The sequence below is a fragment of the Telopea speciosissima genome, chromosome 4 (assembly GCF_018873765.1).
Source record: "Telopea speciosissima isolate NSW1024214 ecotype Mountain lineage chromosome 4, Tspe_v1, whole genome shotgun sequence".
Classification (NCBI taxonomy): domain Eukaryota; kingdom Viridiplantae; phylum Streptophyta; class Magnoliopsida; order Proteales; family Proteaceae; genus Telopea; species Telopea speciosissima.
This window is the reverse complement of record NC_057919.1, coordinates 43,821,048-43,834,900: the sequence shown is the minus strand read 5'-3', so window position 1 is coordinate 43,834,900 and position 13,853 is coordinate 43,821,048. Positions and strand designations below refer to the sequence as shown.

General features: G+C 40.2%; 1 protein-coding gene across 1 annotated transcript; it reads right to left on the bottom strand.

The window, feature by feature from the left end:
* Positions 1–11,622: 11,622 nt before the first annotated feature.
* LOC122659325 lies at positions 11,623–12,194 on the bottom strand. Its single transcript, XM_043854450.1, has 2 exons — positions 11,781–12,194; positions 11,623–11,694 (listed from the first exon to the last, which is right to left on the bottom strand). Exons 1-2 carry the CDS (start codon positions 12,192–12,194, stop codon positions 11,623–11,625), a joined length of 486 nt encoding a protein of 161 aa, XP_043710385.1.
* Between the last annotated feature and the right edge of the window lie 1,659 nt (positions 12,195–13,853).

The window sequence follows — 13,853 nt, the reverse complement described above, 5'->3', positions numbered from 1 at the left end:
CCATACCCGAATGCGCAGCGGAAATAAATCGATTCGGGGGTCCTTTTCGCATCCAATGAATAATCAATAACTAATAACAAGAGGAATCAATAAAGAATTGCTAACCTAGTGAGCCTCAAGTGTTGCTCCTCCAATAGACAATGGTTTTTCCTCCAATGAGCGTTCCAAGTAAACAGATTTGAACCTCCAATGGTGCTACCAAGGTTCTTCAAGCCAATCCCAGATGCTCTCCAGTTCTTCAAGCATAGATCTGGGTTTCTAAAACCCTAACTCTCAATTGCAGTAGAGAGAAGCAAGAAGAAGAAGAAGAGAGATCACAAGAGGGAGAGAGAGAGACCAAAATGCAGGCAAGAGGGGCCAAGGCAGAAAACATGGAGCATGCCCCCTCTGTGTTTTCTTATCCCCTTTTATAATGCCAGGGTTTAATTAAAAAACCCTAAATGGATTAAGATTAATCCTTGTGAGAGTCTAACTCTCTCTCTCTCTATTTGTTTGGCAGGTCTGTTTAAACTTAAAGTGCTTCTAAAAGGTGAAGAAGCAGAATCTAATAGGGAATGTTTTAATTAATCACTAAATTTAAATTTATGGATAATTACAATTAGCACCATATCCATTAATTAAATAAAGAACCAGTTAATTTAGCAAATTCCAAATAACTTCCTACATGATAACAAATTATCATGTGCAACCTGCCCCACTAATCAACACCATCACTATGGAATCTAGGGCATGTACACTTGTGCTACCAAACCCCAATCCATAGTACATGTCCATTAAAGAGTGTCTGTGCATCTGATCGGGTCCTGCAAAACTCGATAAAACACTTTGTTCAAATAATCATATATAATCTATTATTTGATGAAAAATAGATTTTGTAAAAACCATTTCCAAAACGGCACTGGATCCAGATTTTGATCCGACCATACATAGACAATCTCAATCTTGGTGTTCCCCAATCGGGCAGTGGTAACCATGTTGAGTAACTCCTTCACTCACAAGGTGTTCACGCATTCCTAGAACACCGACTTTGACTCACTTGAGTCTTAGTCATTAATGAACTAAAGAATGCGATCACACTTTGCAGTGACAGGGTTCCCTCAGGAAAAGGGTGTCAATGACACATGTCTATCCCTTCCTACATATGGTAGTAATACATGAGGGAATCAACAAAGTAGATTCTTCGCCAATACACACATCAAACATTTGAGTACTTGCATTCATACCCTGACATCACATGTCTAGGCATACCCAATGCGATGACCATATGATAAGGGTGCCCAGCCCAAACCCTAGTCGTGACTACCATTTTAAGCAAAACTTATGGATACATAATGCTCAAAAATTTTATATTGCATGTGATAATATTAAACTAAAATGTATAAAAGTTCAATACAAAGTGAAACCGGATTGAACCAGACCGAATCGGGTTTGATGAACCCGTAAGTCCAACGCATACAACAACAATCAACTTTATTAATTAAGTTTTATACCGTATTTCAATTGGGCAATTACCTTTAACCCATTCATTCATTTCCAAAACGTGTAGTTTTTTTCTTATAATCAATACCATCCCCACACTCACGGTGTATTAGAGATAATTGTTGTATTTAGGTTGGAAATGGTTTTGTGACCGGTCAACCGTGACTTCGGTATCACATTCGCTATGCTCTTGTATGCATATGTGTAAGTTAGAGGGGACAAGAGGATAGTTGGGCTGACCATGATTTTGGCATTATGGACTCAACCTCTACATATGCATACCCTATTATGCATCTAGATGTATGTTGGTTAGGATGGTGCTGTCCCAGTGCTACGACCCTTGCCAACAGGGGGTTAAGTGTCAGACAACCCACGGGCGTGGCCTACCGAGAAGTTTAGGTGTCGATCGTATTTTTAGACTGAACTCTAGGACGGGGTTTGTGAAGGTGGTTTGCAGACAATCTCATGGAGAAGTCTAGTAGCGTAGGCTCCGATTGCAACTCGGGTTTGACATCATTGGGCTCTACCATTTTCGGGACCAAGGATACTGCCTAGGGTGTTGCAGTAGTACTAGACCCGGACTTAGATTGGCATGTTAGATGAAAAATCAACTAATGCATTCATGCATCATATGAAATGTGCATCATGTACATCTGTGCTTGTTTGTATGATTTAATTGCTCACTGGACTTAGTGAACCTCATCCCTCAAGGGTCCTCTCTTTTTAGATATGAATGCAGGTATGATAAAGCCAACTGAGATAGATCTCATTTATCTATATGGTGACAGAGTTGATGTTTGGAGTGCCGCCACCAAGGAGGAGCAAGGAGAGGAGTGCACCTGTGAGGCTTGTGTCTATGAGGCACAGTAGGATTTGGGGCTTGAGGCCCATTAGAACAATTACATTATTTTATTTTATTTTGGGATATGTAATTAAGTATGTTTTTATCTCATGGTTTTGGTACATATACTTGTATATATACATAGTATGGTTTGATAACCTTATGTTGATAGCATAAACTGCAACTTACCTATATGATATCACTTTATTAGCTTCCGTACTGATATTATGTTTATGTTATTATGCTTCTACTGCTACTCTGATCGTATTTATATTGTTGAGTCAGTGATCATGGCATTACAAAGGTAGATCCTAGTGTTGGGGTAGGATACAGGGATGTATCCTAGTCACATTGCCTACTTGTAGGGAGTGGGATGTGACAGCACAACTATCGCAGGCACAAGAATCCCCATGCTCGTCCTGCTCAACACCTCCAATGTCTGCTCCCTACTCAACATCAAACTGGGATGAAGGGTCCACATCCAACATTGCTATGTCATCTGTCATATTTAAAAGAATAAATATATAGAGGGGTGAGCTACACTGAGCCCAATGAGGGGATACACACAAACATGCTCACATAGTCCATGTTATTATACATGTTATCGATTTACATACCAAATAATATGCCTGGAAAACAAATGTCTAGTCTCATGCTAGGTTTATGCAATACAGTAACTAATGTTGCAGTGGAAGCCTGCCAGCACTCGTGTACGTCCTGTCTGGCAAATCCCCCGATATCAACCCTAGCTCTTCCTTGGTTCCGGTACCTCATCTGGTCACGCTAGACACCACTAGTTACCAACACCTTACCCTTGTTGGTAAGGAGTGTAGTACAGGGTACGCTCTAGCCACATGCTTTCTAAAGATGAAGTGTATGCGCATGATTGAAGGTATGAACAGAGTCAATATCAAAGCCATACAAACCCTCATGAATATAATCAACACAAATGATTATTTATGCCTTTCCATATGATGCTCATCTCTCAATTTCAATCACATTCAATGCTTCTCATATCCATTCCAAGATCAATGTCAATGCAAAAATATGTATCATATCACACATGATGCATGCCTCATATAATGCAACATACATAATATCAAAGCAAGAAACACTCCAAAAAGAAGACACTTCCCACTCACCTTTCAAGTATGTGAGAGATCCCGCAACCAAATCCCGAATCAAACCTTGTGGGGCCTCGCCGTGTCACTTGTCTCGAGAAAAGTAAGTGTCTATTAGCCTACAAGGTTATAAGCTCATTCCCCAAAAACCTAAACAGCAGAATTAGAGTTCTGTAGAGGGCACCAGATGCTTTGACCAATTGATGATACATCGACCGGTTTGATCATTCGATCATGGGTAGAGTTCAGTTCTGATTTCTAAACTCAAATAGTTTCATCAAAATTTCAAATTGGAGAGAATTAATAGAGGGGAAAGATTAATTAATGATATTAAGTAAATATGAACTCAATCGAGGTCCAATTAGGAGGAATTAGAGCTCAATTAGGTTATAAGAGCACAGTATGACGTTTAAAACATGATTTACTATAATTGGACAGAATCAAGGTTACACATACTAATCTTAAGTCCCAATTACACTAATTAGGTCAACAATAACCTAAACATGGCTAATGTGGCCATGCATGAAAGATCAGAAAGAATTATAGGTTAGGTTTATGATTTGATTCAAGAATTACATCAAAAGAAAGAATAAACTCAGAAGTTCAAAACCCTACCTAGTGATCTTGATCAACTGGAGAGGCAGACAGTAGCAATCCAGTGGAATTAGTACCAGACAACTCCAATTCTTCTTCTCCTTTTCATCTTTCTTCTCTAGGCCTCAAATTTTGAATTTGCAAAGTAAGAAAAGAAATAGAAAGCTAAGTCTTCTATCTATACTAACAAGACACTGAGGCTTGTTTGCCTGGATTGCATTAAAACTTAAATCGGATTAATCTTGCGTGTTGGACTATGTGAACATCATCACTACCTAACAAGGTACCCTAAGTACGTGATGGGTTCCACATTATGTTGATGTACAAGCAAGAAGATCCACGATGTTGCATGTGGGCCCCATAACAAATTAATGCAATTTGTTATGTAGCACTACCGGATGCTCCAACCGGTTGATCAGGTGGAACATCTGATGAGTATTACGGTGCTCATTCTTAAATTTATAACTTCAAGGCTACAAATATGACATATATAATTTAAAACACTCACCTCATGACCATCAAATATCATGGCCAACATATCACTAGTGTCAATAGAAGCATCTGTGGATCCAATAATAAAATATTAATTAATTAGACCCGGATCAAACGCATGTATGACAAGTAAAAACCTATATTAAAAACCAAATTCGGTAAAAACCTACCATTCAATCATTATCAGAAAGTCTTGTGATTAGACGGGATCACAAATTGGAAAGTCTTGTTGCAATGAAACGACATTGTCGAATTGAAAGTCTTGCTGTAATGAGATGACATTGCTGAATTGAAATTCTTTTTGCAATGAGACGACATCACCAAACCGAAAGTCTCGTTACGATGAGATGGCATCACCGAACTAAAAGTCTTGTTGCAATGAGACGACATTGCTGAACCAAAATTTTTGTTGCAATGAGATGGCATTGCCGAACAGAAAGTCTTTTTAAGGGCCTCTCAAAGCCTCTCAGGGCTTTTACTAGCTTTTTCCTAGATTTTTTATGGTTTGTCGAGGGTTTTCCAGGCTTTTCGGGGCAAAAATGCCCCTAGAGCTCCACGGAGCCACGGTTGCTCAGGACTTGCTAAATGTGATAATCGGACGACATGGTACTCGGGCACCATTTTGAAGGACATCGCCTACCATAAATGTTGATGCATGTGGGGGTAGGGCATTAAGGAGATAAGTGATTTCTTCTTTCACTTTTTATTGGCTTTTTTAGATCAGCCTTTAATAGGCATTGATCATCTCTTCTTATATTGCAGGACCCCTACTATCCTTACTATAAGAAATTCTATTATATCTGTACTTGAACCTTTACCCGAACTCTGAATGTAGATCCAAAACTCGAAGAATCCGTGGTTTTGCCCACTAGCAACCTGTGATGCACTGACCAGGTGATTATTTGAGAAGGAAGTCCAGTGGTAACATCTTACATATGATGACCCAAACCCGGGATAAGGGTATGAGTACAACCCTCGCGGGTGGTGATCCTACGATCGGTTTCTTAACTTAGTATGTGTCTAAAAGTTGGCTGAATTTTTTTTTTATTAGCATACAAGCATGCCACCTTTTCTAACTATGCAGAAGATTATCAAGCAACATATCATCGAATAAATATATGTTTTCATCCAAATCTAGTGGCAATTCCAAGTAATCATTATATGTTCATCCCACAAGTATAAGAGCTAACATAAAAGAAAATAAACAGTATCCAAGTCAAATTGTGCCACATCCAACCATTAAATCAAATTCAATCAATAAAGTATCTTAATATCTATTCAAATCTTTAAGTTTATCAAGCATCATAATCACCATCCTACTGCTCCTGATCACCTGTGCAGTCTGTGTACTGACATGTTCGATCATCTGTGTCTGAAAAATAAAGGGGTGAGCTCGACAGCCCAGCGAGACAAAGCATAGATAATACATGCATTAATAGGAACAACTTATACATACAAACAATGCATGAACTATGGTAAAAACTAGATACATTAATGCAATTCTGTTTAGTTCTATTGCATGTGCACATCTAGTAAAGGTGAGGAACACGACCGTTGGTTTGACGGTTGCCATTTCTTGCATTACCCAGCTGAACTGTCACGCCCCCATCCCGATGAAAGATATTTTACAATAAAGGGGGGTGACTGGGACAACAAGTGCCATCCCAATACCTACCAGGATCATAAATACAGTGTCCCGAGCCACAATCCACCCTGTTACCAAGTCATGATAATAGTAGGGAATGTATCCAATGGAATAAATCATTCCAATTACAGAGTTAGCGGAAGCAAAATTCATGTAAATCGTATAAATATAGAGCATCGGTTCTTTAATAATAAAACATAGTACAATTTCAATATTCGTAACCATTCATTTCTCTCCTTATAATTAAACATAAAGTTTATACATGAATGAAGATGAATACAGAAATAAATAAATAAGTCATGCTACTAGGGCACCATTCTTGGGTGTATATTGATGTCCAAGTTACAACCACTGGCTCCACCCGATTCGCATCCATAAGTGCTCATCAAGAGATTACCTGCATATTAACTAAAAAGTGGTTGCACAACGGGGTTAGCTCTACAAGCTAGTGAGAGAGCAAAGGGGAATGCATATACACATAAACATATAATTTCAAGCAATTTATGATGCATGCTAATGTTAGATTCATTTTCCACCTAGCACACAAATTCTAAGTCAAGTGTATGCTACTGTGATAACTCGAAAGACATTAAGGATCACTTAACTTGTCGCCCCAATGAAACCTCAGTTATCATGAGGGAGCCTATGCCGGTAAAAGCTATTCTTGGGTGTACATCAACATCCAAGTTACAGCCACTGGCTCCACCCGATTCACATCCATAAGTGCGCATCAAGAGATTACCTGCATATCAACTAAAAAGTGGTTGCGTAACGGAGCTAGCTCTAGAAGCTAATGAGAGAGTAAAGGGGAATGCACATACACACAAACATGCAATTTCAAGTAATTTATTATGCAAGCTAATGTTAGATTCTTTTTCCACCTAGCACACAAATTTTAAGTCAAGTGTATGCTACTGTGATAACTCGAAAGACATTGAAGGTCACTTAACTTGTCACCCCAATGAAACCCCAATTATCATGAGGGAGCTTATGCCAGGTGAAGCCATTAGACCACCCAGTGGCAGACCTCGACAACCATCACTACCCCTGACCTGGCCTCTCTCCCTCATAGGCAACAGGTGCTCAGGACTATCCAACACATAAACCCCTGTTGGTAAGGGCGTAGTATAAGGGAGTAAGAATCCTAGCCACAGATATACTACATGCAAGTCCTATCATTCTGAGAGGTATTTCAGATGCATCAACATCCCATTTCATCTAGTACCCAAGTACCACCACGACACGGTGCATATAGATCAGGATGACAGATAACAAATTTCATAATTAAATTTTGGGGTTTCGGTACCGATACACTAGACACCGCCACCCAATACAATAGTGAGAACAATATCACATCACAATCATAGCAGTTCACATTTGAGATAAATAATGCAATGCATATAATGCATATATTTTATATAACAGCATGATAAAGATTGCTTAATATATATATTCAAGCCCAACAAAATCACCTAAAACCCATCACCAAACTCGGGTGTCACCCAACGTGATTGACATGAATCTCACCGGTGCACCAGCTATCCATCGAGTTGGGGTAGCCTAAGAATACAAAAGCAAACATCAAAAGCTGTATAGAGGGGTCCTATGTTATGCCCCTAAAGTTAAAACTGAGTTTCAACCAAGATAGCAAGAACAGACTCATGGACGGAAGGAGCAGGGTGAGTTCGTCCCTAACTCCGTTTAGGCCAAAGGTCAAAACACGAGGGACGGATCCATGTATGGGACTTCTACTTGGATCCATTCCTGCATCCGTTCGAATTCTGAGACACACCTGAGAGCAAGCGGAACCATGGACGGAAGCGCCTTCTTTATCCGTCCCTGTATCCATTCAATCTTTGAGACATTCCCGTGAGGGAACAGACCTGCGGGCGGAGGCAACATATTAAATCCGTTCCTTCATCCGTTCGAACCATTTTCACTAGGATACACTGGATAGACTTATGGATGGAACCATGATGGTGACTCCGTTCGTGCGTCCATCGAAATTCTTTTTCGAGATTTCTTAGGGTTTTCCCTCTAGCTTAGAACCTGGAGTTCACATGGCACTCAGGGTCATGGAGGGGGTGTCTTAGGTCTCCCTAGGGTCACTAGAACCTAGGCTTACCTCATGGATCCAAGATCACATAAGGGTTTTGGCTCCATTAGTCCAAGGTTAGGGTTTGATGGTCCAAGGATTTGGCAACAATGGTTGCAAGGTAACTAATAAAAGCCTTTAATAGGGTTAGTTCTCTACCACTAGAGCTCCAAAAAAGGGCTGAGCTTACCTTAAGTCCCAAATGGAACCCTAGGTTAGCTCAAGCTCAAAGAATCTACTTCAATCAAGAATGGGAATGGAAAAGAGGGATGTACCAAGAGTTAGGTCATACCTTGGTGAGTGGAGCTCCACTCCCAACCCTAGCCAGCCTTGAAGATCCACCTCCTCTTCCTCCTTCTCTTCCTTTCCTTCCTTCTTCTCTTCTCCTTCTTCCCTTTTTCTTCTTTTCTTCAAGCCTTAGCCGAGCAACAGGAGGGAAGGTAAGGCAGCCAACCTCCTTGGCATGCCTTCCATCTTCTTCCCATCCCCTCTCGTTCCTCTTCCTACTTCTTCTTCTTCTTCTTCCTTATCTTTTCTCCTCCACGGTTTGGCTTGGAGGTGGAGAGATAGGAGAATATGAGGCTTAGCCTTATCTTTCAAGGACAAAAGGAGCCTTAGGGCCTGTTTGGCCAAGGTCACCTCCTAATTAATCGATTAGTTAGGACATGTTTGGGTCTACCCTAAATCCTATAAGGCATATTAGTCTTTTAAGGTCTATTTGGTTCAAGCTAGAATAGAAGAACTCATTATTTATTTAAGTTAAGTTTTGTGGGCCCACTTTCATGGTCCAATCAACCAATTAAAGGTAAGGGTGGCAGTCCATCTGGTCCGGGGATCTAGTTATGGTATCTGGGACACGGGGATGTGGGTCCCATAAGAAAATACATCAAAAGGGCAAGAAATAGCATGGGTGGATCCATGAGCAAAACCAGTAAAGTGAGTCTATTCATGACGCCGTTGCTGCTGTCAAGGCCCAAATCTCAAGGAAAGTTGCGGGGCTTCGACCCGTACTTTCAAGACTTCGAGGGGACACTCCTAATAAAATTTTAGGTCCAAGGTCACAGGTGTTGACCATTGCCACTGTGGCATTACCTGTTGGTAAAGTCTAATTTGACCCTACCAAGGTTATATTTTGGGTGCGGGTGTAACATGAACACTACCGGGAGTCATTTCTCTTTTACCCCGGCTGATCAGACCGGGTGTGGGATCAAGTACGCTCCCCTGTGGGAGGTCTAGATCCGATTCTGGTTCTGGAGGATAGTGTGCTCCCCTGTGGGAGGTTTTATCCTCAACTTTGTTCTGGTGTCCTCATCCAGCACCTAACCCCCTACTGGAAAGGGGTGTAGTCTGGGTACTAGGTCTGAATTCTAAATGTCTGATTCTGAGACCTTATGTCCAAATCTTTCTTATATTCTGAATGAGGTTCTATCATATACTGTCATGGTATTTCATCACATCATATAATTCTAAACTCATGATACATATATGGCATGTCACTTATGTTAAAGCATAAAACAAAAATCCAATGGTTGTTTAACATCATAAAGAATCACAAAACATCTGAAATATAAGAGATAATGGTTCACTCACATAACATAGTATAAGAGGCATATTAATCCATGTAAAATCCATGATTATACTCACCTTAGTACTTGAATAGAATTACACTTTTACCAAGTGTTTAGTTTCTCTCCCGTGCAATGTACAATCCCTAGATATGCTCACCTATCACATCATATTAATCTTCTCAGATTCCCGTCCCATTCTGCCCATAGTCACTTCCTAACGCCATAAATTTTAACATAGACATTAAATAGGTATAAAACTTATATACTATTAAACTAGACTTAAAATACCATAATTCATACGAAGGACCAATCTCCAGAATAAGCCTCCAAGGCCCTTCAAACCCAAGCCCAAACTAGGGTACTGACAGGAACTTTTTCTACTAAATAGAATGACCATTGTGCACTAAAAGTGCCTTAATAAATCGTTAAAACTTATAATGGCTCTCAGTTTTTTATAAGTTAAACTAGACTTATAAATTCAAAAATCATCAAAAGACATAAACCTAATTTAAGATCTCTAAGTCTGCTCAAAAATTGAGCCCAACTCGGGTTCAAAACTATAACAAAACCTGCACTTAGGATTGAGTACAGAGCAGTAAAAATATAATGTGTCCATCTTCTAGACATAATTTTAATCGGATCTTTTTATGGGTGAAACTAGACTTATAGGTACACGTTTCATCAGAAGGGGTTATCTTTAGATTTGGCCCATAGGTAACCCGAAAAATAGTCACAAGGACAGACAAGTGTGCTGGACAGAATTATATTGACCTCAATGTAATACCCAAAATACATGCACTTCCAGAATGGATTAGAGACTTAAAATACATGCATAGGAAGGTCTATCAGTATATTTTGTAATCATATAAATTTAAAATCCTAATCCTAAGCCGTTTAAAAACTCTGACTTTTACCAAAATGGTGCACAGAGAAATTTGTGCAGAAAATATCAAGAATCACAGTCACCTAAAAGATTATCATCCTTGCTAAAGTCGCAATATAGGGTCTTAGGATACGATCTTATAAAATTAATCTTGGTCTATTATCTCTTACCCTAGGCAAAAATTAAATTAGGTTTAGAAGAACTTACTCTTTGTTTGTGCAGTCCCAAATTTACTTGAACTCTCTAAGCTTTCACTTCCCTTTTCCTTTCTTTCCTTACTCCCACGATCTAGGTTTGGGGTTTCCTTGGAATCCACCCTTATATAGTCTACTCTCTCCTCTTTTTCTTTTTTTTTTTTTTATTATTTTATTATCATCATTGTTTATTTTATTTTATTTTAATTTTTTTGCATCAAGTCACGAAATCTCAAGGTGGGGCCCATAAGAGGCTCCTTCCACTAAGCTGGCCGAACTTATCCCCTTCTAAATTGAATTTACCTCAATTTGATAATAATTCTAAAATAAACAAAAATTATACTTAATGTGCTGTACACAAGAATTGAACCTTGTACCTAACACAAATAAAGCAGTTACACACCAATAAGCTATGACTACATATATGTACATAAAAGCCTAAAATTTTATAAAACATTACTTTTTGCATCAAAACACATTTAATGACAAATAATAAACTCTAATTAATCATATAGCATAATTATCATAATACCCCTAGGATTAAAATACTATTTTACCCATAAGGTTGAGACTCAGGGTTTCTGAAATGTAGGGTTTCACATCCTTCCCACCTTATTTAAATTTCGTCCTCGAAATTTGATGGTACTACTCTCTTAAATATAATTTAATATGTCACTAATTTATTCTTCTTGGAAAGAATAGTTGGGATTCTAATAGATATAAACAGAAGTTCCAACCTTTTGGTTACGATCCTGGACCTGTGATTTTGGTCCCATATACCCCTAGATTAACAGAGTAGAAAAAGATAAAATTATTAATGGTGTTCTGAAACTGCAACTTTAGGAAAGAGTAGAAAATTAAAGTGTACCTTAGTTTGTAAATATCTCAAGGTTTTTAGCTCACATATCTTCCTCTCGTTCCCAAGATGCTTCTCAATGGCATGATTTCTCCAAAGTACCTTAACTAGGGGTATCGATCGATTGCGAAGCACTTGATCCTTCTGGTCTAAAATCTGAACTGGCTTCTCTTCATAGGTCATGTCCACCTTTAGGTCGAGTGGTTCGTAGTTCAGTGTGTGTGAAGGATCATGAACATATTTCTTCAGCATTGATATATAGAAGGTGTTGTGGATGTTCTTCATGGTAGGTGGGAAAGCCAGCCTATAAGCCAAGTTACCGACTCGCTCTAGAATCTCAAACGGTCCAATGCACCTGGGGCTTAACTTTCCCTTCTTTCCAAACCTCATCACATCTTTCATGGGTGCCACACGAAGAGACACCATGTCGCCTTTATCAAATTCAAGGTCCTTCCTCCTGTTGTCTGCATAGCTCTTCTACTTGCTCTGTACAACTCGAATCCATTCACGAATCAGGGCTATCTTCTCACAGGTTTTCTGAATTATTTCTGGTCCTAGTATGCTCCGTTCACCTAATTCATCCTAGTACAAGGGTGACCGACATTTCCTGCCATAGAGTGCCTTATATGGTGCCATACCAATTGTAGCCTGGTAACTGTTATTATAGGCAAACTCTACTTGTCAAGCATGCCCCTAACTGGCTGGAAATTTTGAATGAAGGACAGGGACCTCTGGCCAATCACCCAAACACCCTGTGGAGCATCACACCAGTAGCTAAACCCCTGAGGATGACCTCCTACATACCTACCAGAAGGTGGATTGTAGCCCCATGTAGTTGCATTGCACACAATATTCTCTCTCCTATCCATAAATGTGGGGCCCACACCTGGAAAGATGTGTATTAAGTCCAGGGTGTGATTTTGGTGCAAGGCCTAAGCCCCGGGCCAAGCCCCTTTGCAAGCACAGAGGAATTACAGCTTTGCAGTATTCTCTAGGTGAGGCACTAGGTGTCTGGACTAATCAACCAGTGAATCACCCAGAGTGGCTGAATTGCATTTTTTTGGACTCCAGACATGCCAGGACCACCCATACAGACCATGGACAACCTCTAGGGGTAGATGAAAATTTTAGGAACCATACCTACCCTTGGACCCTTGTGGACCCCACCTGAGTTGCTAGAATGGCCCAGAATCAATTTGAAAATGCATTTTGAAGGAGGGGGGCTGGCTGCCAAACAGGCCTTAAATAAGGCTAGCCTATAAATAGGCAGCCCTAGCCCAAAATAAGGTCCCTACACTGTTCAAATCATGAAGGGAGAGAAAAGAGAGAGAAGTAGAAGAAGAGGAAGGAAGGAGGAGATCACTGCCTAGCATCCAACCTCTGTCCCTGCAACTCAGAACATCTCAGGTATACTGACCACCATCCCTTCATGCAGCTGCTCTCTGTTTTTCCTTTTGGATCTCTGCTCTGTGGAGGTAAATTTGGCCAAGGAAAGCCCATAACACTTGGGGGCTACCTTGTGCTGCCTCAAATCTGACATGCAAACCTGTTGCATGAAAGATCTAAGTATTTTACATATGTTATACCTGCTATTTTAGAGACTAAGATCAGTCTCTGTGCCAGACTGCACTACCCAGTTGCACCTAGAACAGGCAGTCTGGACATGGATTCATGCATGCAGGCTGTCCCTTGCCTAGATCTGTGTTGGGACAGCTCCCTACCATGATTTTACACATAAAACCATCCTTGCATGCAGCCCAAATCGTGGCCTTGAGCTAGAACACAGCTGGGCTGCTATTCTCTGAGCTGTCTGGACAGCTCCTGGCTTCCAAATGGAGGAACCAAGCTATGATCCATGTGGACCATTGGGTTCCTCTCCAAATGGGGACCACAAAAACCCACATGCGAGAAGGATCGATCTTGGCACTTCCCATGCAAAAAAATCCAAGAAAATGAGCATGTTCACGCTTCAAATAGGCTCTGGGCAATGCACTGGGTGATTGCCCAATCACCCAGTGAATCTACCAGAGAATTAAAATGGGCTGTAATGCTATCCTGCTTCTGTGGGCCTCCACCAGTGGGCCA